This window comes from Chiloscyllium punctatum, chromosome 4 (genome assembly GCF_047496795.1).
Source record: "Chiloscyllium punctatum isolate Juve2018m chromosome 4, sChiPun1.3, whole genome shotgun sequence".
Lineage (NCBI taxonomy): Eukaryota > Metazoa > Chordata > Chondrichthyes > Orectolobiformes > Hemiscylliidae > Chiloscyllium > Chiloscyllium punctatum.
This window is the reverse complement of record NC_092742.1, coordinates 76,027,845-76,052,900: the sequence shown is the minus strand read 5'-3', so window position 1 is coordinate 76,052,900 and position 25,056 is coordinate 76,027,845. Positions and strand designations below refer to the sequence as shown.

General features: G+C 38.2%; 1 protein-coding gene across 4 annotated transcripts in view; it reads left to right on the top strand.

The window, feature by feature from the left end:
- fmn1 (formin 1) overlaps positions 1-25,056 on the top strand; it is a 373,616-nt gene that overhangs the window by 239,491 nt on the left and 109,069 nt on the right. For all 4 annotated transcript variants that reach the window (XM_072569057.1, XM_072569058.1, XM_072569056.1 and 1 more), the window contains one exon: positions 16,648-16,740. In XM_072569057.1, the coding sequence (XP_072425158.1) occupies positions 16,648-16,740 (93 nt within the window). The remainder of the gene's footprint in view (positions 1-16,647; positions 16,741-25,056) is intronic.

Here is a 25,056-nt window from a genome sequence, read left to right as displayed (position 1 = left end):
AGTTAAGCCAGGAGCAATAAGGTAGAAGAATTACTTTGTGCACAAGGACACAAACACAACATGCCAGAAGCACGAAAACGTCTTAAATCTGCTGAACTGCAAAATTAAGCGCTAAAGAACAAACATTGTCAGCCAAATCTTGCAGGAGTGACGTGAATTATAGTAAGATGTGTGGCAGATTCAGGTGCTTTGTGTGGTGAGGCCCATCTCAATGTCAGTTCACTCGATCTGTCATGTGTTTTCACAAGTGGAGAGATTCTTGCGAGGCATCGGTGAAATGCCAGTTGACACTCATTATTGTTCGTTATTCACCTTGTTAATGCCACAACTCATCTCATCTTACCAAACTCACCAAATGAATGTCAATGAATGAGTTGTGGGTTTTAGCTTTAATTTTCGTTGTTAGAGAAGAAAATCTACTGAATCCAGTCCGTCCCTCTGTCTTTGTTTGCACTGATTTTACTTGGTTTACTATCCGGAAACGACGATCAATTAGAGAGGAAATTTAGACATAAATTGAGGTGAGCAAATCTGATGCAGGAGGAGGTGCTACTTTGAGCATGGTTTGATATTGTAATGCTGATATTCAAAAAAAACCTTATAATTAAAAAAAGTAAAGTCTGTACATATTTTACACAGGTAATTTTCATATAATCGTAACAGTAATGTTGATAAACATTAATATTGGGACTTCTTTTGTCAATTATGTTTTGAAGTAACATTTGAAAGCTTCTCTAAGAAAGAGCTTAGGCTGAATCCGCAGCAAAATTAACGACGTGTTCAGTTAAGTTGAAGCTTTGACCAGACTTCTGCTATATGCTTTTGAGAATAAATTTGTAAAATGATATATGGAACAATAATAAAATAATAAGTAAAAAAAAACATTTTTGTTGATCCCAAACAGAGTGGTGGAAATCATCAGTTGTTGTTTGTTCAACTGAGGGACACAGGAGTGTTCTTATCTTCTCTCATCCCTTGGCTCCCATAGAACCCTTGCCCTGCCCTCTCTTATTGGTAGCTTGTGCAGAAATCTGATCTGTGTTTGATCTCGTCTCCCCTGTCAGCATGTTTCCAACATTACGTGTAGCTACTGTGTCCCTCAGACCTACATGTATGCAACATCCACAATTAAATTATAATTTAAAAAGATAAATGGGTCTTAATTGATATGATATTTCGGCTTGTGGTAATTGTGCTCAAAACCTTTTATTTGAGTTAATCTGTTCTGATTTAAAAATGGAGAGCATTTTGTGAAACCCAATATCAAAATAGGTTGCGAAACTGCAAAAGTTTTAAATTGGTAAAATTGAACCTATTTGTATACATGTCATATTCATTAAAAAAAAATCTTAAATTGTACCCAGATTTAAGTTTCATTTAGTGTACGATTTTCACATTTTACAGTCATTTTAATTTATTGTGGCCATTAAAAGGTTGTAGCTGCTGGCAAAATATCAGTGAAACTCTTAAGCGAAACCAGATGTGATTAGAGACTGACTCCCAAGAAGCATCAGGCTCAGCTATCCAGACAGATCCATTGGCTTCAAATGTGAATGATTTAAATAATATTAACTTGTGTTGCACCTACTACAGCGTGCAGAAGATTTATTTTACGGTTTGGAGTTCTGAATGATCTGTATCTCAGTTCTGTAAAGATATTTGTCAAACTGCTAAAGGAAGTAATTATAAGATTTGTTTTTAAATTATGCTGAAGGATTGTAACCAGTTTTCAAAGTTGTCATTTTTACTTCCCATTACAACAGCCAGCGAAAACGCAAAAAGAAAACCCTTTCCTCCTATATTGTAGCTATTTCCTAACACTATGTCAACTCTTTGTCCTAGCTAAATTGATTGACCTCTTAGTCTGTCATTTCGGTGAGCAGCTCCCCAGCTAAGACAATGTTAAGTAGTGAGTGACTAAGATGTTTCCTGAGGGTATAGAAACTTCTCTCAGCAAAGTAGCTATTCTTGAGGGAATGTCGTCCAGCAGTCATTCCTCAACTGAGACAGAGGACAGGTCCATGTTTGAAGCACTCTCAGGCAGAAATAAAAGCATTTGAAACGGGGATAGAAATAAGCCACTGGGTATCTCAAGCCTGTGTTATCATTCAATAATATATTAACTGAGTTACGTTATCCCCCTTAGCCTTCAGAATCAGAAACACTCTTCATCTTTGTCTTGAATGTAATTAATGACTGCCCATCCACATCTTTCAAAGGAAAGAATTTCAAATGCTAATGTTGCTTTGAAGAAATCTCTCCTCTTCTCAGTCATAAATGGTCAAATCCATATTCTGAGATTGTGGCCCATAGCTCTAGACTTCTAACCAGAGAAACATCTTCCTGGCATTAACCCTGTCGAGCCTCTTGAGAATTCTGTATGCTTTAATGTGAGCATTTTTATTCTTCTGAACTCCAGGCATTCATTTACTCAGTTTAACATAGAATGATCCATTTATCCCAGGAATCTTTGTTGCACATTCTCAAGGAAAGTATAAACTTCTTTAGTTAAGGAGCTCAAACTATACACAATACCACAGGTGAATCTCACCTTGGTCTATACAGTTGCAGTGGCACATCATTACTCTTGTATTTCAATCCCGTTATGATAAAAAATCATGTAATTAATTGTTGTTTCTTTGTAATGTTATAATTTGTGTTTGAGGATCCCTCTGAATACTAGATTTTTTAGTTTATTTCTAAAAGAGAGCTTTCTTATTTTCCTTATAAAAGTAAGTAGGTTCGCGTTTCTCCACATTGTATGTCATCCACGTTACTTAATCTTTGGAGCTCTCTTCATGTTGTTCTTGCCAGTTATTTTGCCACTTAGCTTTTTATCATCAGCATCCTTAAATACATTCCATTTGATCCTGTCATCTAAGTTATTGATGTATGTCATAAATGTCTACGGCCAAAGCACCAACCTTGTGTTACCCACTAGTTACAGGGAGGCCAAAGCTAAAATGACCTACTTCTTCCTACTCTCAGTTTTCTTACCATTAACCAATGGTAGTACATGCTAATATATTCTTGAGCTGTAATTCTGTATAATCACCTGCTGTGTGGCACTTTAGTGAGTGCAGTTTGAAAATCCAAATACATCAAGTGTTTTCCAATATTTGGATGCTACTACTTATAATCTTAAAACACTTTAAATGATTTATTTTTTAAAAAACTCTTTTATTAATCCATGTTGACTTTGTCTCATCATGTAAATATTTATTTAGTACCTCCATTATCGCAGTTATAATAATGTTTTCTAACACTTTATCGACTGTTCAGTGTGAGGCTAATGGCCCTATGGTTCCTATTGGGGGCATGATGTTCAAGTTGAGCAGCATTTTATCTAGTGAACTGGTATGTCTTAACGGTCAACTTCTTATGACCTCAGCTTTCTCTTTTGTGCAAACATTAGATTTTCAATACTGATGTCCTTGATCATGAAACATTTCCCTGAGACTGATTATTCCTAACCTTTTTCTTTACATGGTAGCATGCAATGTAAATGGAATTTGACCACTGGGCACAATTGTGTCCCCCCATATAAACTCATATATTCCATAATAGTGAGCCAGAGGTGATTTCTCCCTTTTTAGCAATCCCTTTACTTGATATAGAAATGGGCAAGAGAGCTTAGTGGAGGCAGATTCAATAATGGCTTTCAAAAGGCCATTGGGCAATTATTTATAGAGTAAACATTTGCAGGTCTACAAGGAAAAGGGTTGAGAATAGAATTGGCTCAGTTGCATTTGTAGTTGGCTGCCACAGACAAGATTGGCTGTAGACCTTTATGTGCCTGTGTTGTCCATTTACATGGGTTTGAGAATGAAGCCATGACCTATGCTATGCGCAAATGACTTCTGTCACCCAGTAACCAAACACTGATCAGTAATGGTACTTCGCAGTCATGCACAAAGGATCATTGTAAAATGAAGTCGTTGTGGTTACCATCATGGTAATGCCATTCCTCTGATGAGACAATGCTCATTGACACATATCAAATGCACTCTGAAGGACCATTAGCCTGACACTCGACAATTCATCAAAATTGCCAAGTTCATGTGAGGTGCACGTAAAGCAATCTTTGTGTTGTCAAGTACATTATGTAGAGCGGGGAAGGCTGCAATTGAAACAAGTTCTTGTGTTTATTCTGCCTGTTTGTCTCTGGTAAGAAGAAATGAGGTAAAGTTTTTGAATAGAGAGACTCAATGGCCTCTCTTACTGAACACAGTAGTGCAAACTGCAAGATTGTATTCATAGCAGCAGGACTACCCTGGAAGGTGACAGCCACATAAACGCTAAGACATTCAATCATTTAGCACCCTCAAGAATGCAGTTCTTGCATTGTTTAAAGGTTTCAGTCAACAATAATTGGCACACTTTAGTGAAAGCATCGTTCCAAACGTGAAGCCAACTGAATCATTTGTCCTTGCTGATATTAAGGTAAAAGGACTGCTCCATAGAGCTTTGGATAGGTATGCCATCCTGTTGAGTATGATTCTACTGTCCTCTTCCCTCACCACCCTGCTTGTCCTCTTCTCTTCATTCTGCTAGTCATGTTCAATTCCATGGGGAGTGCTTCCCAGAAACATTAGTGTCAGACAACAGCTTGTTTCAGCTCAAGCTTTTAAACCATTACAAAAATGCTTCAGCTCCAAAGGTGAAGTCCCTTTAGACTTGAAACAAATGCAACAAAAGTTTGAAGACGCATAGAACTGTAATAGTAGTCAGGAGAAATAAGCCAGCAACCAACATGTTGGGAGTGCTTCCTTGAAGTAGCGCAGATAAAAAAAAAGGTTCTTTGTGCAATTGTATCCATTTTCAGTTCCAGGAGATTGAGAGGGCAGTAGTTTGAGAATGACATTTGAAAATGGCAGCACTAGAGACAAAACAAATTACACAATGCTTGACACCATCAGCGCTGACACTCCTACGGTACCCGCTCCCTCAGCACTGACTCTCCCACAGTGCCCGCTCCCTCAATGCTGAGGTTGGGATATCTGTTTGGCATGGATGAGTTAGACTGAAGGGTCTGTTTCCGTGCTGTATATCTCTATGACTCTATGTTCCACCTGCTCTGCTATTGCTGCTGGTCATTGGATGCATGCACACACTCAAACTACTGGTGCAGGAAGTGTGCACTTCCGTTGAACACTCAATTTTCAACCAATAAGAGGCCTGTTAGCACCGAAAATGTGAGCATCATGTAGCTGAATTTCTTCCTCTAGCCAGTAGAAAATGCTATCATGTATCAAACTGAAATCTTTGTTAGCAATCACAAAAAATCTCTTTAAATCTGTTCACTCTGTTTCAAAACAGTGCTCATGTTGTTGTCTTTGATTATTTTACATTAGGCCTTGCCAGAATTTTACTGTTCTCAGTTTGATAAAAACTGGACTGGCGCCTGCAAAATTGATTTATGCAAGCAAATCTGATGTTGTAAAGTTAAGGATCTCCCAAATAAATTTTCACGGAGCAAAGAATAATACACAATAATCAGCACTCTATAATGTAAATAATACATTTTGAAATGAATCATCCATTTATAGGAAACATACTTCACAACTAATGCTGATTGAAGTTCTGTTTGTGTTCTAAATCAATGCTGTTACTCAGTTCAGGTTCTCTGTGCATTCATCCTTTTTGTTTTTATTTTCGTACAAAGCTTCCTATCATAAACCTCTTTGACATCATAGATAGTTCCTTATCAAGTTGTTCTTTGATGTCTGTCTGAATGTGCATTTAATTACTAAGGAAAATGTTTCGGTTTGTGATACAAATTAAATCACTATTTTACTGTTTACTGTAAATGGTAAGGAATGAGATTCCTGTCAGTTTCATGCGTAGCATTCCATGTTAGTTGTTAATGATTTCAGTCAGTCATTGTTTAAGATCTGCACAATAGATTCATTCAAGATTTGTGCACAGTAACAAAACGATTATCATTTTGATCCTGATAAGCCGTAACCTTTAGATTGGACCCAAGATAATGGAATTATTATGTCTGCAGTTGGCGACAGCTTCTTGAGAATTTTCTGATTGTAACAGCATTGGAATATGTAAGGAGAATGATTAAAGAATGTTGTGTAATCTTTGATATTGAATAATTCACTGAGGATAGCATTGGGAGAGCAGTAAAAAGCACAGGCATGTCAAGTCACGGCCTTGATTGGCAGCTTCTTAAGAGTGGGAAGTGGGAGGACTCAGTTGTGTGTTGTTTAAGGCAGTGGTTCAAAAGAGGTCAATAGAACATGGCTGCAGTGGTGTGGATATGAACCCGGCTATGAGAAGAAGAAATTCAGAAGAAAAGATAAATCTTGAGGCAAATGAGTTTGCCACTTTAAGAACATTATGACTTTAAGTAGACACAGTCAGTCAGCAGCTGAAATGTGATTACCTACAGACTGAGAAAGTGCAGAAGCCATGGAGACAGTGACGAGGGAAACTCAATAATCCAAAGCCAATTCTTCAACAAGAAGAGGTAAGAAGTACCGAGGAAAAAAAGTCTTGAGTTAGAGAGATGAAGAAGAGTCGCCATATTTAGAAAAAGGCAGTGGCGGCTCAGTAGGGAACAGGAGAAGTCTTCAGGAGTAAAATTAGTTATCCACAAAGGAAAAGGGGGCAAAGAAAATCTTTTGATAAACAGGGCCAAAGACCTTACTAAAGAAAGGCGAGAGAAAAAAGACTGTTCTCACCTCTCACAATTGCTGTCATCTAGAATCTGCTCAACAAGGTACAACTGCAATGAACAGCGAAAGTACCAGAAGTTAAATTTATACTGAGCCAGCAGAATTTGGAAAAACTCAGAATTTATCTGAGCAATGGAAGAGAAATTATAGAAAGATTGAGTGAAAGAGTCCCAACAGAAGAGGAAAAATCAATGGAAACTCAAGATTTAAAAGGACTGGGATGTAGTAAACTGTGATTTCAGTGGTAAAAGTTATAAAGGTCACAGCCAGAGAACTTTCTTCAAAATGAATGTAAAAGAAACAGCCTAATGTTTTAGACTATGAAAGATGGGGATATGTCCAGTTTTCCTGAAAAAATGTGAAATGTCCAGAGTGCCCTTATTTGTGAAGTCGGAGATTTAGGTGGAAGATGAGACAGTGATAAATGTAATATAGTTATACTCGTGATTGCATAATTATGGAGAAAACTGGCTTGAGGTGAGATGTTGTATCAGATAATGGTTCAGAAGGAGGTAAATGTTCATGTTGCATTGACCCTATTCATTCTACTGAGATTGGAGACAAGGGGTTCTATCCTCGTTTTCAGAGGGTGCATAATCATTCTGGTTCAGCTCCACAGGGTACTAGTAATTATGCATGATTGAATCTAGTTGTATTCATTCTTGTCTTCCAGTAAGACATCTAAGAACTGTTCTTTCTCTGTAAGTATTGTACACTAGTTTATCCTTGATTGATAATCATTAGATAGGCCCAAGATAATTAATAACACTGAATTGAACAGTTTTGATTTAAAAGCCGTTAAAGTGCCAGTCGTCCAAAGTGGCCGAGGTTGGAACACAATTTTCCAGGATGCTTAATTGTGAGAAGGAATAGGCAAAGTAGAAAATCAAAGGTAGTCCTGATAACAACAGGAAGGATAAAACAGGAAGTTGATTGGGCCATGGTTCAGCAAATCAAGGAATAGGATCAGTTTGTGTTTTGAAGACTTTCCTTCATCCCTTTGGGAAATAGTTGGGAAATATTGAAAGAATCAACAGCCTGGCAATTAACCTGTGTCATGAATGCTAATTCCATTGCCAACAAATCCTATATTGTAAGATGAATCCACACCACAGCTCATTCTGCTATGAGCTATCTGGGATATTTGCTGCCACCATCTGCTTCTCTGTTCAGGATCTACAGGGGATGCTTGATCTAATGTGGTAGTGGAAAACAACAAGGTAGTCAAAGGAGAAGCAGTTATTGCCTTAAACAAAATGTAGCTATTTGCATGATAGCAGCTATATGCAAGTTACATTAATATAATAAACATCCTTGTACATGGTGATGAACCCTTCTGTTAATTAAACTAAACATCCAGAAAAGCTCACCTCATCTCATGATCTGTTAAAATATGAGTGACAGAATACTCCCAACTTCCACTATTTAAAGAAATAAAATCAATTTATTCTTACCTCCAAAATCAACATTAAACAACAACTATTTACAACTCTCAGCCTCCTTTCTCTTAAATGTTTATTTTCTGCCTCCAACTCTACAACAATATACTGCTCCAACAAAAACCCAGATTAAAATTACATCAAGGAATATGGAAGACTCCAAACAAGGAAGGCCATGGAATGCCTCTACATCCATTGACTGATGACTGCTAACAAGAAAGGTAAGATGCAAGGCTTTGTGTCTGCACTAAACAGCACTGAACAAATGGCAAAACAGAAGCAAGTGAACCTTTAGGGTGCAGTGGAGGGGCCAAAGCACCAAAAGTAAATGCAGGAATTCTGGGAGCATCAAACGAGGCACAAAATGAGTGAGCAATAAGAGAGTAAGTGAGGATCCCTGAAATGGTCCCTGGTTCAAACCTGAGTGTCTATTCCTATGGACAAATTGTCCTTACAGCAACACCACAATGATGGGTGCCAATGCACTCCAAAGTGCAGCATTGAAGTGATAAGCATTACTGTAAGTGGATCAGTTGCCAAGATCCATGGATATGGGGTGCATGTGGCTGCTATCCGTGGAGTGTGCCGTGAGATGTTGGTGCTGGGTGTCCAAGGTAGAAGAGCAAATGGCAAGCGAGGTCGCCAGGTAATCTCTGACTATCAGGTCAGGTATTCTTGGTATTTATTTTGCACCTACTGGATAGGACAATGGGGATCTCCATCTTAATAAAGGTAAGTTTAGTTGAAATAAGATATTAATGCATGCTAATGCTTTCAAATAGGCCTCTCACCACTCAACAGCAAAAACCAGCACTTGGTTCTGAAAGGTGATTTTTTTTTGCTCTCACTGTCAAGAAGTTCCTGATTGAATTCTCACAGAACTTTCTCATCATGGACCATGTCTTTCAGGTGCTGGGAAGATTCTGCCCATGGTTTCTCTCGCATTTGACCACCACTTTAACGTTATCATCTCAGTACCATGTCCTGGAATATCAACCCTAGAAGGCATTATACTATATGTTCTTTTTCTGCATTTTCTCTTTACGTCTTGCTAGAAGTTGTTGCAATAATTATTGTGGCCTTAGCTGTCTAGGCTCCACTGAAGCTCAACTCCACTAAACCATAGATTGCAGTGCTAATTTTACTTCAGTCCAAAATTGTAATATAATATTTTGCTTCACACTCTTTGGCTGGCTAAAAGTTTTCATGTTAAAGAGTACAATCAAATGAATATTATTCTAGATTTACAGGGTAGATATTTGAAGCAGAATGTTTCCAGCCCAGGGGAGACAGCGTGTGAGGTGAAGTGGCTGGAAAAAAAAGGGGAAAAACAAATAATTGGCTGGGTTCCTGATATATTCCTGCTCCCTTTGCACATTTTCTGGAGACTGTTTTGCAGAAATGATGGCAACCAATCCAGCAGTAGAAGCCATCCAATAAATGTATTTATTGAACCTTTTGGTGCCAATTCTATCATAGTAATGCAATCCTCTGAGCACTGTATCAGTCCCCTGTTCTGTCATTGCTCTGCTGGCTTTGCAGTAAGAAGGCTTTTCAAAGCACAACTGCAAATAATGGCAAGAGTGCTGTCTTTCATGGAGAGGCTTACCATTACACTAGGATCTCCTGGGGATTGATATTTCTGACACTCTGGGACTGATGTTGTGGTAGCCATTCCTGTGGTAATGATGACATCTCCATTTGTTCCTATTGCTTGTGCTTGTTTGGCTTTCAGCAACATTCTTACTGGTGAGAGAGTAAAAGCTATCGGTCATGCTCACAATGGTCCACGATGTGGTAAACTCTGACCTCCAGAACCTGCAGACTATTCCAAATTAGATGATGGAGGCAGCATTCCAATTGGTTGCCTACAGTAAAATGTCAAGAGTGATACACTGATGCGATGATTTGTTTCGGGGCCCAGGAATGTTCCTGTGATGAAAATTATCTGAGTTGAGAAAGTGCTAGCCTTGTCATGTGTGAATCCTATTAAAAATGCGTGCTTAAGTAGGTAATGGATGTTGAGTTCATTATATTGGATTTGCTTTCTGTCTATTATCTATTTTGAAGCACTGAGATCGCTACAAGCAGAAAAAGAATGGGATTGTGATCTGCTTTCACAGTGCTATCTCAAGAAAGTAACAACAAAATTGTCCTTCTTGAAAGCAGTGTTTCATAATTGTGGCTTAAGATTCTGCAATGTCCTCAACTGTCACCACAAATCTAGCATTTGAAAAGAATATTATAGATGCAATCATATGATAGTTTACTGGTGAAACAGATAACAAAGGCTGAGGGCTCTAGAGAGGCGGTTAAACTGGAGCTGGAGCAAGGGGGGGATGTTTCACATGGGCGAGGATTTGGAAAGTTAATGAAAAAGACACCACTGCACAGTAGTGGGGTTAGTAATGGTGGTCAGATTATGACAGAAGGGAACATAGCTGACAACTGTTAGAGTGCACCAACAAAGAAGGTCAGAAGCAGAGGTTGGAGAGAGCAGTATTAAAAGTTTGTTTTTAAATCAGAATACAGATGGATGATAAAATGGATGAAGTAATAGCACAAATAAACACAAAGGAAAATGTTCTGATAACCACTGCAGACACTTGCTGACAACTTGACCAAGCTGAGATCCAGAGTATTTGTAGCAGCAAATTACTGTTGATGCTGGAATCTGTACTGAAAACAAAAAATCCTGTAGATCACAACAGGTCAGGCAACATCCCTGGAGAGACAGCAACTAAAATTTTGAGTCGAAATGACTCTTCATCAAGGCAGTTAATTGGTTTTAACAAGCTCAAAACCTATTAATTATTGATTTGAAATGGCTGACAAACATCCAATTTCAGCATCTGTTCAACTTCCATATGATCAGAGACTGGGCAGAATGATGACAGATTGCCGACTCAATGGCATCACACCATATTTTATATAATTGAAGGGCTTAGTCATCTCCCTCCTTACCCCTCCACCTTTCCCCCAACCCCCAATTTGCAGCCACACGCTCTAATGAAGACTCCTCTAAACTTAAAAGGTTAGCTTGCTCTCTCTCCACGAATGTTGCCTGACCCACTGCGACCAAGAGTATTTGACCTTTGGAAAGAACAGGAAGAAAGGAAAAGAAAGTAGGGGTCTCTGTTAATAAATGATGTACTCTGGTGAGAAATTATCTTGGTTTGGAAAATCAAAGTGTTGTCGCTTTAGTGGAATTAAGAAATAGAAATAAGCAATAACAAAAGAGAAAAGTCACTGCTGAGAGTACCTTATCAGTCTTCTGACCAGAGCTAGGGACTGATAGACAAGTATCAATCTAAAAGTCATGGGGACTTGTAAGAAAGCTACTACAAAAGTTGTGTGAGATATCAATCTTCATACAGACTGGATGAATCAAATTGGATACATCATCTTAGAGATTGACTTTCAGAACATATTCAGGACAGTTCTAAGAACAATAATTTCTGGAATTAACGAGGGTACAATTATTTTAGACCTGGTAATATTGAATAAGACCAAGAAAAACAAATGATCTTATAATAAAGTGATCCTTTACATAAGATTAGTCATAACATAGTAGAATTTCACTTTCAATTTGAAGATGAAGAATTTGGGTCTAAAACTTAAACGTGATTACAAAGGTAAAAGACAGTTGATCAAAATGTAATGGGGAAACATGTTAATGGGTATGATGGCAGAGAAGCTATGATGAACATTTAAGCAGATACTCCCTAATTATTAGCAAAGATATATTCTTTTGAAAAACGAAAGTGAGAAGCATGCCCTATGCATGACTAACTGAGGAATGTCAAATTGAGAGAAAATATGTAAATAATGCAAATGTTATTGGAAACTGAGTTAATTGGGAATATTAAGAAACCAACAAAGGATGACTGAGAAAGAAATGAGCATGGAGACGTTGTTAAGAGGAGATAAAACTGGCTGGAAATGTAAAATCTTTTTTTCTATATATAAAAAGCAAGAGAATAGCTAAACTGAGTATTGATTCATAGAGGGTGAGACTGAGGAATTACTGATGGGAAATAAGTAAATGACAGACACTTTGAAAGTATTTTGTATCTGTTATCACTGTAGAAGACACATACTGGATCCCAAGAATAGTACAGATCCCAGACCCAAAAGGTAGTTCCAAATTTGGTTGGGGGACGGGAAGAGGGGTGACAAGAGTGATGAATGAGTCCTTAACTTATATAAAATATGGTGTGATGCCATTGGGTTGGCATCCTGCCAGTCTCTGATCATATGGAAGCTGAACAGGTGCTGAAGTTGGATGTTTACCAGCCATTTTGAATCAACAATTAGTTTAGAGCTTGTTAAAAACCCAATTAACTGCAACATTTCAGTGCCTACTTCATATTATGGTATTTGATTTGGGCTGAAAGTGCAAACCATGGTTGCACTGAATGATGGAGCTGACTCAGACGAATGGTCTACTGCACTTATTATTGATTTTTTGCAAAATGTAGAAAATCTTGGTGTTTATTAAAGTAATCTGATTGATGGATATTTTTATTATAAATCTAATATAGATAGGATATTTAATTGGCCACACTGGTAACTGAGTAACACGTGCAAATATAAATTGTGACCAATGGAGTGGTTAGACTAGTGAGCAACAGTGTGCTCCTCCAAAACTGGTTGTAACAATCTGTAAAAATAAACACATGGGAAAAGTTATCTTGACACTTTAGCTTGAAGGATAAAATGTTTTAAATTCTGGACAGCAATAAAGTTTCAAAGTTTGACAAGAAAGTTGAAGCATTTTTACTACATGCTTCTATTAAGTATGTATGTAGGTAGTCATAGTGAGGTCACGTGCTTCAGGTGCAATGTGTCAGTAGTCCTAAAAGGGCTGTTTAAATCATTCTCAGCTGCTGGCATTCTAAACCAGGACTGTAGGAGGTTCTGATAGGTACATAAAGGAAATCATAAATACCTTAGAAGCTGAACATGATGTGAAATCCATTTATTGCTGTTTCCATGGAGGGCAAGGGCTGCATAATTTCACCAATTTTATGGCTTTGTTTTATTGTGTGTGTGAAAAAATAATGCTATTGTGTAGAAGACACAGGTTCAGATTTAATGGTGGTAGTTTTAAAGGTACAGAAGAAAGCCATGTTTCCAGTGAAATGTAAGAACCCACTCTACTGTACTCCCCTGTCTATTACAGTTTCAATTTGGGGCCTGGATTTTCCATAGAGGTATGCTGCCCAAGAGCTGTACAGTTAAGCATGGCTTCCATCTATCCACTATGTTGACTGTTGATCCTAATGTCTTTTAACACACCATGTGAACTCCAGGCACTGGGAATGCTTTGGTCTGTGAATTTTACTTTACAAAAAGGAAATGGCAGCATGTTGCAGCTTTTACAGATCTGCAAAAGTATTTCTTCCCCTTTTCATTAATTCTCTGACTCTGAGCGCTGCCAGCAAAGCAGGATGTATTATTCCCATCTTTAATTAATCTTGAGAAGATTGTGGCGTTGCTTCTTCCTACAGTTGCTTGGAGTCCCTATAATGAAGTTTCTGGTGGCTGGGAGTTACAGGCTTTTAACTGCCATGTGGAACCGACAGTGATATACATCAATGAATTTGCGACTGTATCGATGTGGTAAGTGACTTGGACCAGGACATAGTAACAATCTTCATGTGAACCGTTTATCCCTTGTCCTTCCACAGTGCTGTAACTAAAACCTTAGCAAATTGCTGGAGTGTATCTAGTAGGAGGTATAGTCTCTCAGCATGGTCTACTGTTGGATAGAGCCAGTGTGTGTTTACTGTAGTAGATGTGGTGCAAAAAATGAGAATTGTTTTCTCCTTTTGTTCACTTTGAGTATTGTTGCAGCTGTAATCATCCAGGCAAGTGGAGCATACTTCTTTGTTCTATTGACTTGTGCTTTATATGTAGCAGATTACCTTTGCAAAGTCAGGAAGTGAGCCATGAGTTATCTAGCTCCTGGCACATTATAAGTTTAAAAGGTGTGATGCACTTTATGACATAACGACAGCATTTAGTTTACTAATTCAGTTGATGTTAGGCAATTGTTATGCCATTGGTTCTTGTTGGTCATTGGTGGCACGTGATAGAAGTGTTATGTGACTCTTCTTGGCCCCAGTTTTGCAACATGCATGAATTTTTGGAATGGTAAGTGGAGCTGCAGTAACCATTTTGATCTTATGGTCCAGGATGGTCATTGAGGAATTAGCTGCCTTGAGTAATTACTCTGGCAGAGTCCTAGCACTGAGGTAATAGTCCTCCTAACAATCTCAACAATTTTCCTATGTGATAAGTATGATACTAGTCACTGGAGTATTTTGCCTCTGATTCTCATTGACTACAATTTCATGAGAACTCCTTGGTGCCTTATTTGATCACATGATTTCCTGGTGCCAAGAACAGTTACTCAGTGCACCTCCCTCTCTCCTTAAAGACTCTTTTCCTGTGACCAGAATTACAAGCATTACACAGAATTGAAAAGTCTGCTGGTATACTGTAAAGCACACATCCATATCCTCTCCTCAATCTTCTAAAGCAGATGCAGGAGTAAAGAACAGAGAGTTGAAGAACAGGATGAAGATGAAAAATACTGACTCAAATGAAAGAAGATTAATCATCTCTTCTAAGCAGATGAAGAAAGAACAGTCAAGCTAATCTTAAATGCTAAAATCTACTAAACATGCTTGAAACTTGTATGGCATTGACGAAGACTGTGGCAAAGTCTTTCAATCACTTGTTATCTGGTACTTTAGCATTAAGATTTGCACATAAAGTTTGTGAATGGTTTTGATGAAGTGTTATGAATAGTCGTTGAGTGATTTGCACAAAGAATGCACAAAGAATGATTTGCAAAATAAAATAAAAGGGAAGTGGAGTATACCAAGTCATGTTCATCACATCATTATTATTTCCAAATAATTTCCTTGGAAATAATGAGATATGGAGCAAGGACATTATAATATGATTAATGGTCTATTTTAGTCAGGTGTACTGTGTGGCAGAGTGCCACATTCCTATTTAAGGACATCAACCTGTTGATTAATATTTGAGATTTATTATTTTTTTTGCTTGGCTTACACTAATCTTTGGTCAGTTCTGCCCTCCAGTTTGATATTGCTTTCCACAGGAGAAAGGGACATGAATTTGAATGGTGCAGGAATAAGAATGCTTCCTAATAGGGTGGACAAAAAGTTACGTGAGTCAATGTCTTAGTAGGTACACGGACCTCAACCAGTCAACAAACAGCATAGATGGAGTTTTGGCGACAAAGCACATGCTGACTCTTCGGGGCTTTGGTACATTATCAGTAGGCTCTTGCAAAACAGAGACATGAGTTGTAAAACATCAATCTCATTAAATTTCTGGATTTCAGCAAAGAAAATTATTCAAAGGTATCACAGAAGGTTCATTTCCATCTTTTAGTAATTCCTTTGAACGTTGGCAGGGTTTTGCAAATGTTTAATACTGAGTATATGTCAGGTTTTTTTTTTAGTGAGCTTCTAAATCCTTCACCATAGTCAACTAAATGAATCGCAAAACATTCCTATTTACTGTGACCAGAGTTGCTAATGCAACCTTTTTGTAAAGGTTGACCTCCGGTTTGAATCATCAATGTAATTTTCATTCATACATGACAAATATTGAATTTAAAGGCAGTTTTTTCCCATTAAATCATTACAATAGTGTCTTTGTCAAGAAGCATTCCAATAAAATATATTTTTCTGTGCATTAATTTAATCCAGCGGAAGGGTGACAGAAGGGGATCCAATCTGATTAGGTCCATGGCGTGGGTAGGCTCATGGAATCTGACCTAGAATCCAGTGACAATCTGGGCATCATACTGGCCACAGGCAGGGTTTCCTCCTCTAAATGGCCATCAGGTCTTGGTGGGAGAGACCTCTGATCCTTGCTGGGGTCCTTGCTGCCTGAACAAGGCCCACAGCTGGTTTGAAGGGAATGATTTGGCTACCCTTACTGACAACATGCAACTGAGTCTCGCTAGCTGTCCAGCTGGCACCCCAAACTGCCGTAACCTAGACAAGGTTTTGTCCAATGGAAAGGTGTAGGTGAATAAATAAATAAAGGAGCAAATAAATATGCTTTTTTATGGTTTCCTGAAGGGTAATTCAGATAATAGGAGTCAATAAGTAACAGTGCATTTATAAATTGATATTGCCAAGACAACATATGTCAACTATTTATGGTTCTGGGTTCCCTATTAAAAAAAAACAAAAATCAAAGACTGTGGATTCAATTTATTTTGGTACGTTTGTGTTGCAGTAATTGTTTTAATGTATAAATTGTTACGTGATCTGTGTAACGATGATGAGTCCAAAATTTTAGCAGAGAACGCTGCTTTACATATAATTAATTTGGCTGCAAGTTTGATAATTTCTGAATTCTGGCTGAAAGTAATTATATTTGAGACTTACATTAAATGCTATAACTTTGACAAAAGATCATGTTTCAAAAATTAATAATTTTTTAAATTATCAATCATTTTTCAGCATGTGAGAAAGAAATAACACTTGTTTGCCGGAAGTCATCAGAGCAGGAGCTCCAACCTTTCAAAGAAAAAATGGAAGAATTTATTCAAAATGGTAAGTTTTTGCACAATTGTGTAGTGTACTATCATTGAAATGCAAATCGTATTGCCAGATTCCATGTTATATTTGCAGTAAAAATGCAGTAATTCATCTGCACTGAAAGCTGAAATTTGTTACGAAGTGTCTTAATTAGGTCACTTCAGACATATAATATTCACATAACAATTCATAGTTATATTTCTTTGATGAAAAATGAGTACCCTGGTAAGGCCAGCATTGATGCCCAACCCTAAATGTCACTTCAGAGAGCAATGAGGAATTAACCACATTTAGACCATACCAGATAGGTAGGAACCAGATGAGTTTTTATACATAATAGATGATCGTCCTGGTCACGATTACTGAGACTAATTTATTTTCCACCAGCTGACATTTAAACCTGTGCCCTCACAGCATTGATCTAAATCTCTGGACTACTGATTGATTTACCATCTCTAATCAGTCTGTTCATGGAGCCAGTAGCAACTACTCAATGCAGTTCTTAGTTTTCTTCTCGATTCTACATTTTAATCAACACCAAATTGATCTTCTTGTAGCTCCATTCCTGAGCCCAATGGCATTGTAACCTCCTTCTGGATTAACATTCATTGTTAACAAACCCCACAACTTTTCTGTTGGGAAGCGAGAAAAGTCCATTAAGATAAATGCAAGAATGCATTTTCTTAATGGTGCTAAAAGGAGATGGGTAACCTCTCTGGAACCCTGAAGGAAAGTTTGATTCCATGTTGACCTGATCTCCCTTTCATCAGTAGCTGTGACATCTTTACAGCCAGCATGTCTGGTGGAAACCATTTGACTTTCAATGAGGACACCCTTGAGTAGCAATGTGCCTTGGTGTCCCATCTCCAGATGGCAGCACCTCATCATGGGCTGGCTTTTTGAAAGCCTTGATCTCCTGGAATTTTGCAGAAAAGTATCCTTCCTTCCTGGTCTGGTTACAGCCCGCTGAATCACCATGTCCAGATCTCAACCCTGTAACTGTCAGGTCCTCACAGTCCACTTTCACACCTGGTTATTGAGAGTGTAAGATCAAGTATTGGTGCATTCTGATCACTTTCATGGGAGAGCAGTCCTTCCTCCATCCCCGTCTGAGTTTGTCTGGGCAATAGTTCCTCTGTATCTAAAAGTAAAAACAGAAAGAAAAGAGTTAGAGAAGGCAGCTGGGGATGCCGGTGATTCAGGAGGAAACCAGAACTTTCATGATTACTCCATCTTCACTTGATGCCATATTTCAAGATGAGAGGAGGAAGGAGCATAAAACATTCATTTACCGCCATCCTGAGCAGTCTTTGGATGTGGTGCCACACTACTCTGGCTCCCTGATACAGCCTGCCATATCTTGCACGTGTCTGAGGTGATGGACTCTCTCTGTGATGATTTTGTGCCTTCATTTAATGTTATGGACAACCTTCTACAATTGAGAGCGCAGTGTGATTGTGGGTAGTATATTTGTATAATGTACCTGCCATTATTGACTAGTAGCTGGTGTTTGAAGTCAGGGAGTGGTGGGAGTGATGATGGTAGCATTGGTAAATATATGGATGATACTGTGGACATCTGCAGACCACTCCAGAAGAGGTCACAGTCACCCATGAAGTGGCTGCTGGCCTGAAAGCTCATCTGCTCTTTGACAGATCTTACTCTTCATCCTACAGGGGCCCCAATAACTCACCTAATTAGTCAAACCTGATTGGGAATTGGTTTAATCACCCATCACCAAATCATGATTCAGGCTATATGGGTTGACAGGGTAACAGTCGCAGGAAGTCCATTTTTCCCAATCTGACTATTGTTTAATATGGTGAAAGAGCAACATTGGATTCTGTTGATATGGCCAGAATATATCTGGGTCCAATAATAACTCTCTATTACTTAAATTAGAAATTGAAGAGATAGTATTACGAGGTCTGGCATTCTAGTTTGGTTTGTTAAGATCCCCATAAAGACCATTAATAGTTTTTTAAAAAGAAAGGAATGCCAACAATGCTAATAGAAAACTATCAGACAAGGTTTCAATTTTTAAGCTTTTACTTTAACAAATTAGCTTAAAAACATCATAATTCAAACATTAACTCAGAGGAAAAGCACATTTCAAACAAAGAGATCAACTTTGCTTTAAATAGTTAATACAGTATGATAAACCTCACAAAACTGCAAGCACTCACTTTAATTCCCATGCAAATGTGGCATCCAAAACAGTGTTAAAGTCTTTGCAACTTACCCCCTGTTTTGTAGCATTTTTCATTTCACATCCAATCATTTGGCCCTTGAGTCTCAATTCCCAGCAACCATATTCCCATCCTGAAGTACCTGGATATGGTTACCACCAACAAGGCAGGTGTCTCACTCTGATCTGATTACAGAATTCCCAGGAACTTCTCCAACCTCTTTAACTGGTCTTGTGGATTCTGGAAATACTAAGACAACAACTATGGATCATGCCCAGTTCAGAATCCCTTGCCCTTCCTGTCTTCAACTTTCTGCAATTTCCAATTATTTCACGTAGGTGCACAGTCTTTATTCTCAGAAACCTCCTTCAACACCAGGATTTGTTCAAAGATTCTCTCTGTTTCATCCAGAGAGAATTTTGCTTGTTTCCCCTTTACACAAATTTTCAGTGTGCTTTATGAATCAGACAAAAAAAACTGGCTGATCAAACCTCACTGTGATAGTTTTGGTTCCCAAAACACATTGGTCATCACAAGTTATTCAGAGGATCAGTCACCATTACTCTTTAGATCAATGAAAGTCTCTGAGAATATGAAAGTTGTGCTGTCAAAATGTTTTGTTAGCTGTTTCAATAAGAAGGCTCCAATCCATACTAACAATATTAACTTGATTTAACTTGTAAAGTGTGGTATAAACATCAAAATCAAATAGAGCTTCAAATGAACAAAGCAGCACTTCAATAGTGCAATTGGATTCACAGTTTTAATAATCCCAGGGAGATCCAAGTCATAAACATTTTGTTTTTGGCATGTACTCCACTATATTCTTACATTTCCTGACAAACCAATGTTGCTTTTTAAATGTACTTGCTCAATTTATCTTAATGGATGTGTATTGTCAATCAACTCAAAAGGTGATAAGCATAATTACTACTAACAGCATATTCTCATAACTTCTGTATATAGATTGTACATTCCAGGCATTTGCCAATTGAATGCTTGTGACTAAAATATATTCAGAGTGGATGTCAAGATCAGTACCTAAACACTAGTCATTATATGTAATGGCACAAATGAATTTTCAGGACTAAACTGCTGCTGTAATGATGGGATATTTTAAACAACTGCAATTTTTTTTTGTCCCATGTCTAATGTACAGGGTTTTTTTTGTTATTTTGTTTAAGAATTTTATTTAAAACAAAATAAACATTAATTCTGTAGGTATTGTATATAAGTGGTGACCATGGGCGGCATTGTGGCTCAGTGGTCCGATTTCCGCCTCAGGCGACTGTCTGTGTGGAATTTGCACATTCTCCCCTGTCTGTGTGGGCTTCCTCCTACAATCCAAAGATATACAGATCAGGTAAATTGTCCATGCTAAATTGCCCATAGTGCATTAGTTATGGGTATAAATAGGGTAGGGGAATGGGTCTGGGTGGGTTACTCTTTGGAGGGTCAGTGTGGACTTGGTGGACCAAAGGGCCTGTTACCATACTGTAGGATATCTAATCTAATCATGACTCCTTTACTGTGATGTATAAATGATACAAATTTAATGTAACCAATTAGATTTTGAACAGTTCTTTTAACTGCAGGCTGGCTTTTATTCATATTAGTGCAGTTTAAAATACATTGTCGCCAACAATTTTATTTTAATGCAGGGTAAATAGCAAAGCTAGTAAGGCAGCAATGTTACAAAGTTCAGTTTTTCAACAATAGTGCCCCATGAGTATTCTGCTGAATATCTCCATCTGGACCAAATTAAATATTAGGCTATTTATAAAAACTTAAAATATAAAAACTTAAAAATTTACAGCAGGCTCTGGCAAAAGATTCATTTCGTCTTGTTTTGGGTATTGCAACATAGATTGCAATTTATGATCAAAGGAAAGAATTTAAACTTGACCAGAGTTAATCTGCATAAACCCCAACAAGAAGTGTGGAAATGCAAATAAGCCACACCCACTCAAGTGCTACCTGTGTTGTGCATCGTCTGCACCCATCAGCAAAGGGTCCAATTTTGCAGGTGACAAGCGTTATTAGAGGCAGCCTGCAGCTTTGAAAAGAGAGGTGCTCTGCGGCTGAAAGAAGTGTTGTGACTATTTTGTAAATTGAACCTATAGAGTCGTAGAGTCAGAGAGACGTACAGCATAGAAACAAACCCTTCGGTCCAATTCATCCACGTCACCCAGAAATCCCAAATAAATCTAGTATCATTTTCCAGCATTTGGCCCATAAATGCTTCCTATTCATATACCCATCCGGATGTTTTTTAAATGTTGTAATTGTACCAGCCTCCACCACTTCCTCTGGCAGCTCATTCCATACACGCACCACCCTCTGCATGAAAAGGTTCCCCCTTAGATCCATTTATAAATCTTTCCCCTTTGACCTTAAACCTATGCTCTCTAGGTTTGGACCCCACTAGCCTGGGGTAAAGACCTTATCTATTCACCCTTTTCCATGCTTCTTGTGATTTTATAAATTTTTATAAGATCACCCCTCACCCTCTGATGCTCTAGAGAAAATAGCTCCAGCCTATCCAGCCACTCCCTATGGTTAAAACCCTCGAGCCCTGACAACATCCTGTAAATCTTTTCTGAACCATTTCAAGTTTCAAACCATCTTTCCTATAGCAGGGAAACCAGAATTGAATGCAGTATTCCAAAAATGGCCAAACCAATGTCCTGTTCAGCTGCAACATGACTGCCTAAATCCTACACTCAGTCCACTGACCAATACAGGAAAGCATACTAAACACCTTCTTCACTATCTTATCCACCTGCGACTACTTTCAAGGAACTGTCAACCAGCACTCCAAGGTCTCTTTGTTCAGCAACACTCCCCAGGACCTTACTATTATGTGTATAAGTTCTGCCGTGATTTGCCTTTCCAAAATGCAGCACCTCACATTTATCTGAATTAAACTCCATCTGCCACTCCTCGGCCCATCTGATGTAGGTCTCAGTTAACTTTCTTCCCTGTCCACTACACCTCCACATTTGGTGTCACCTGGAAATGTGCCAACCATACCTGCTATATTCACATCCAAATGATTTATATAAATGATGAAAAGCATTGGACCCAATGCCAATCCTTGCGGCACACCTCTGGTCACAGGCCTCCAATCTGGAAAAGCAACCCTCACCACCATCTTCTGTCTCTTACTTTTGGGCCAGTTATGTAGCCAAGTGGCTAGTTCTTCCTGTAGTCCATGTATACTGCATTATGTTGAAGAACCATTGAACATCTCCAAGAACCAAGGGTAGGATGTGTGTTTAAAAGCTTACTTCAGCATTGATTGTAATTCCAAGATTATAACCAAACTGAGCCTAAGAAAATAACTTGGCTGAACACAGAAATTGTGAAAAGGAATCTTGGGGGGAGGTGGTAAATTTTTATCTGGTTTATTTACTTCATGCAAGAATTGAAGTCAGACAAGTAAGAGAATGAAAGTTTTAAGATGTCAAGAGGCAGTAGAAGGATAGAACAAAAAATGATTGATTTGCCATTATTTGTGGAGTCTTAACACTTTGCTTGTGGTAATGCTACCTGGCCAAAGTTTACAGAGTGTGAGAAATTCACTTGTCACAGAAAACACACCCAATTACATCAGGAAACAGGTACAAGCTCGGAACATGCAAGTTATGCTCAATGAATTATTCTCCAGGAAGCTAGCAATTTGAGAATGCCCTGGAGCATTGCCTTGTTCATCCATTGCAGATGGCCATGGTCCTGAGAATAGAAATTGAGACCACAGTTACCTTAAAGGTCAAAGGTTTGGCGTGTATGCCATACTGCTAGGCTTATATAATTGCTACAGGTGGCATACCTCAGTCATGGCCTTACTATGTTGACTACTCACTGTTTGAGTTAGAAGATCCTACTTAGAAAAAATCTGCTGGCAGCCGTCATTGAGCTATGTTGTTCTTCATGCTTTTGCACCAGCAAATGGAAATATACACCATTATGTTTCTAGCTGCATCCACTTCCGCTTCCGTAAGTGAGATAGGGAGATTCAGCAAAGCATCCATTGTATACCCTTGCGCACACAAAGTGCTGCAAAAAGTTACTTCTCAGAAGGTTTCCACAGAAATATCTTCACCACAAAAGTCAACAGATGTCTTCAAAGCCCACCAGCAGCTTTAAGCTATTAAACCAAAGACTTAACTCAGCACAGCCGAACACCTCTTTATGGATATGCATATGATTCACTAAGAAATATGTCAGTGTTACTTTGACTAGCCTGTATGTGCCTTGAGACCCATCATAATGTGGTTGGCAATTAGCTGCCCACTTAATCATATTCAAGAAGGTGGCACAACAGCACTTTTTGTGGATAATAAATGCTGAGGTTGCCAGTGCTATCCATGTCCTATGAATGAATGAATAAACATTGTCATTTAAATTCCTCTCTATTTCTGTCACTGCTTTAATGCCCTTTTAAAGTGCAGATTCTTATTATTTTGGATCATTCGATGAGTGAGGATTATAAGAATACTTAAGTAATTTAATTGAATCCAAATATAGGCATGAAATTGTAGTGTAGTCCCAAAGCACAATTTCAATTGCATCGTAATACTTTGTCAAATAACAAACTCTTCAATAAACAACATTCCACTCGAGGCTGGCTTTCCATTGACTGCTCCCATTGTAGTGTTTTATTTACTTGTGTGCTTCTTTATAAAAATTTAATAAGTGCTATAATCCATTGAAAAACTTAAGAATCACAGTTGACTCAGCCAAAAATAACTTGCGTGTTCTAATAAACACGTTGGTTAGAGGTCTTCGTATTTATTCAGTTTGCAAAAGTCATTTATTGACTGTATACTCAGAGATTTCTATGTTTATCACACATATTTAACACAGTAAATTTTATGTTGCTTCCAGAAGCTGAGAACCTATTTTATTTTAACTAGTCATCTGTGGATATTTTGGGCACCATATTTATATTGAACACCTTTATATAAGTAAATAAGCATTTTATTTCAAGTTTTATATTACAATAGAAATAAAAGTTTCCAAACAAATTTAGATGTTTTTCCAATATATGTTTTGCTTGTTTTGAATAAGATCATGAATGTTTTTGTTTATGAGTGATGACAGTGAATTCTAGGCTTAAGCTTCTATTATATTTTGATGCTTGTCCTAAGAATCGTGGCTTAGGAGATGTGCTGGAGCATTTAAATATGAGCAGTCAGTCCAGAGTTCAGCGCCTCCAGGTAATATGAAATCAATCCCCCTCTGTAGGATACAACAGCAACAAATTGTGAAATTTATGAAAAAAATTACGAGTACGTTCTGGATGCTTTTGACAGATGCAAACCATACTAGTATAAACTGATGACCATTTATTGATTACTTTCATTATTTACAAAAGCCTGTTAACCCCAGAAGGCTGTAGAGTGCCTCATCTGAAGTTTTTCCTCCAACTTGCAATGTGCATCATGAAACATTGTAGAACGTCTGCACAGACCAGTTATGCCTGTCTTTTTTGTGGAAAACCAGGAACATTCCCTGTTCCAGTCCTACTCAGACTCCCTCCCACAATCTTTTTATATTCTGCGACATCAATGACTCTTTAGGTTCTACTTCCTGCTTTCATCCCAAACTCAAAAAAAAATCACCAGTTTTGCTTCCATTTGCCATGCTTTCTTTATCTTCACCCAGTTGTTCGCTGACATTCCCCTTCCCTCCTTGGCCAACTGTGTCTCCAATTCTGTGGATAGGCTGTCTACTAGTATTATAAACCCATCACTGCCTCAACTACAGTTCCTCACACCCTGCTTCCTGTAAGGGCTGTATTCCATTCTCCCAGTTTCTCTATCTCTGTTGTAACTGTTTTAATGATGCCATCATCCACACCAGCACTTTTGACATGTCTTCCTTTTTTGTCAAATGAGGATTCCTTCCCCCACTGTCTCTCTGAGGGTAACAGAGCCCTTAACTTGTCTTATCCATTTCCTGAACTTCAGCTCTCACCCCTTTCCCTTCCTTCCAGAATTACAGTAGGGTTCCATTATGTCTTCTCATTGTTTCAAATATCTGGCAACAAAAGACAATCACAAACTAAGCTGAGAAGAATGAGGGGACATTTTGTCATAATTGTAGCTTGCCATGCTGGCCTGGGTGGACTTGCCTT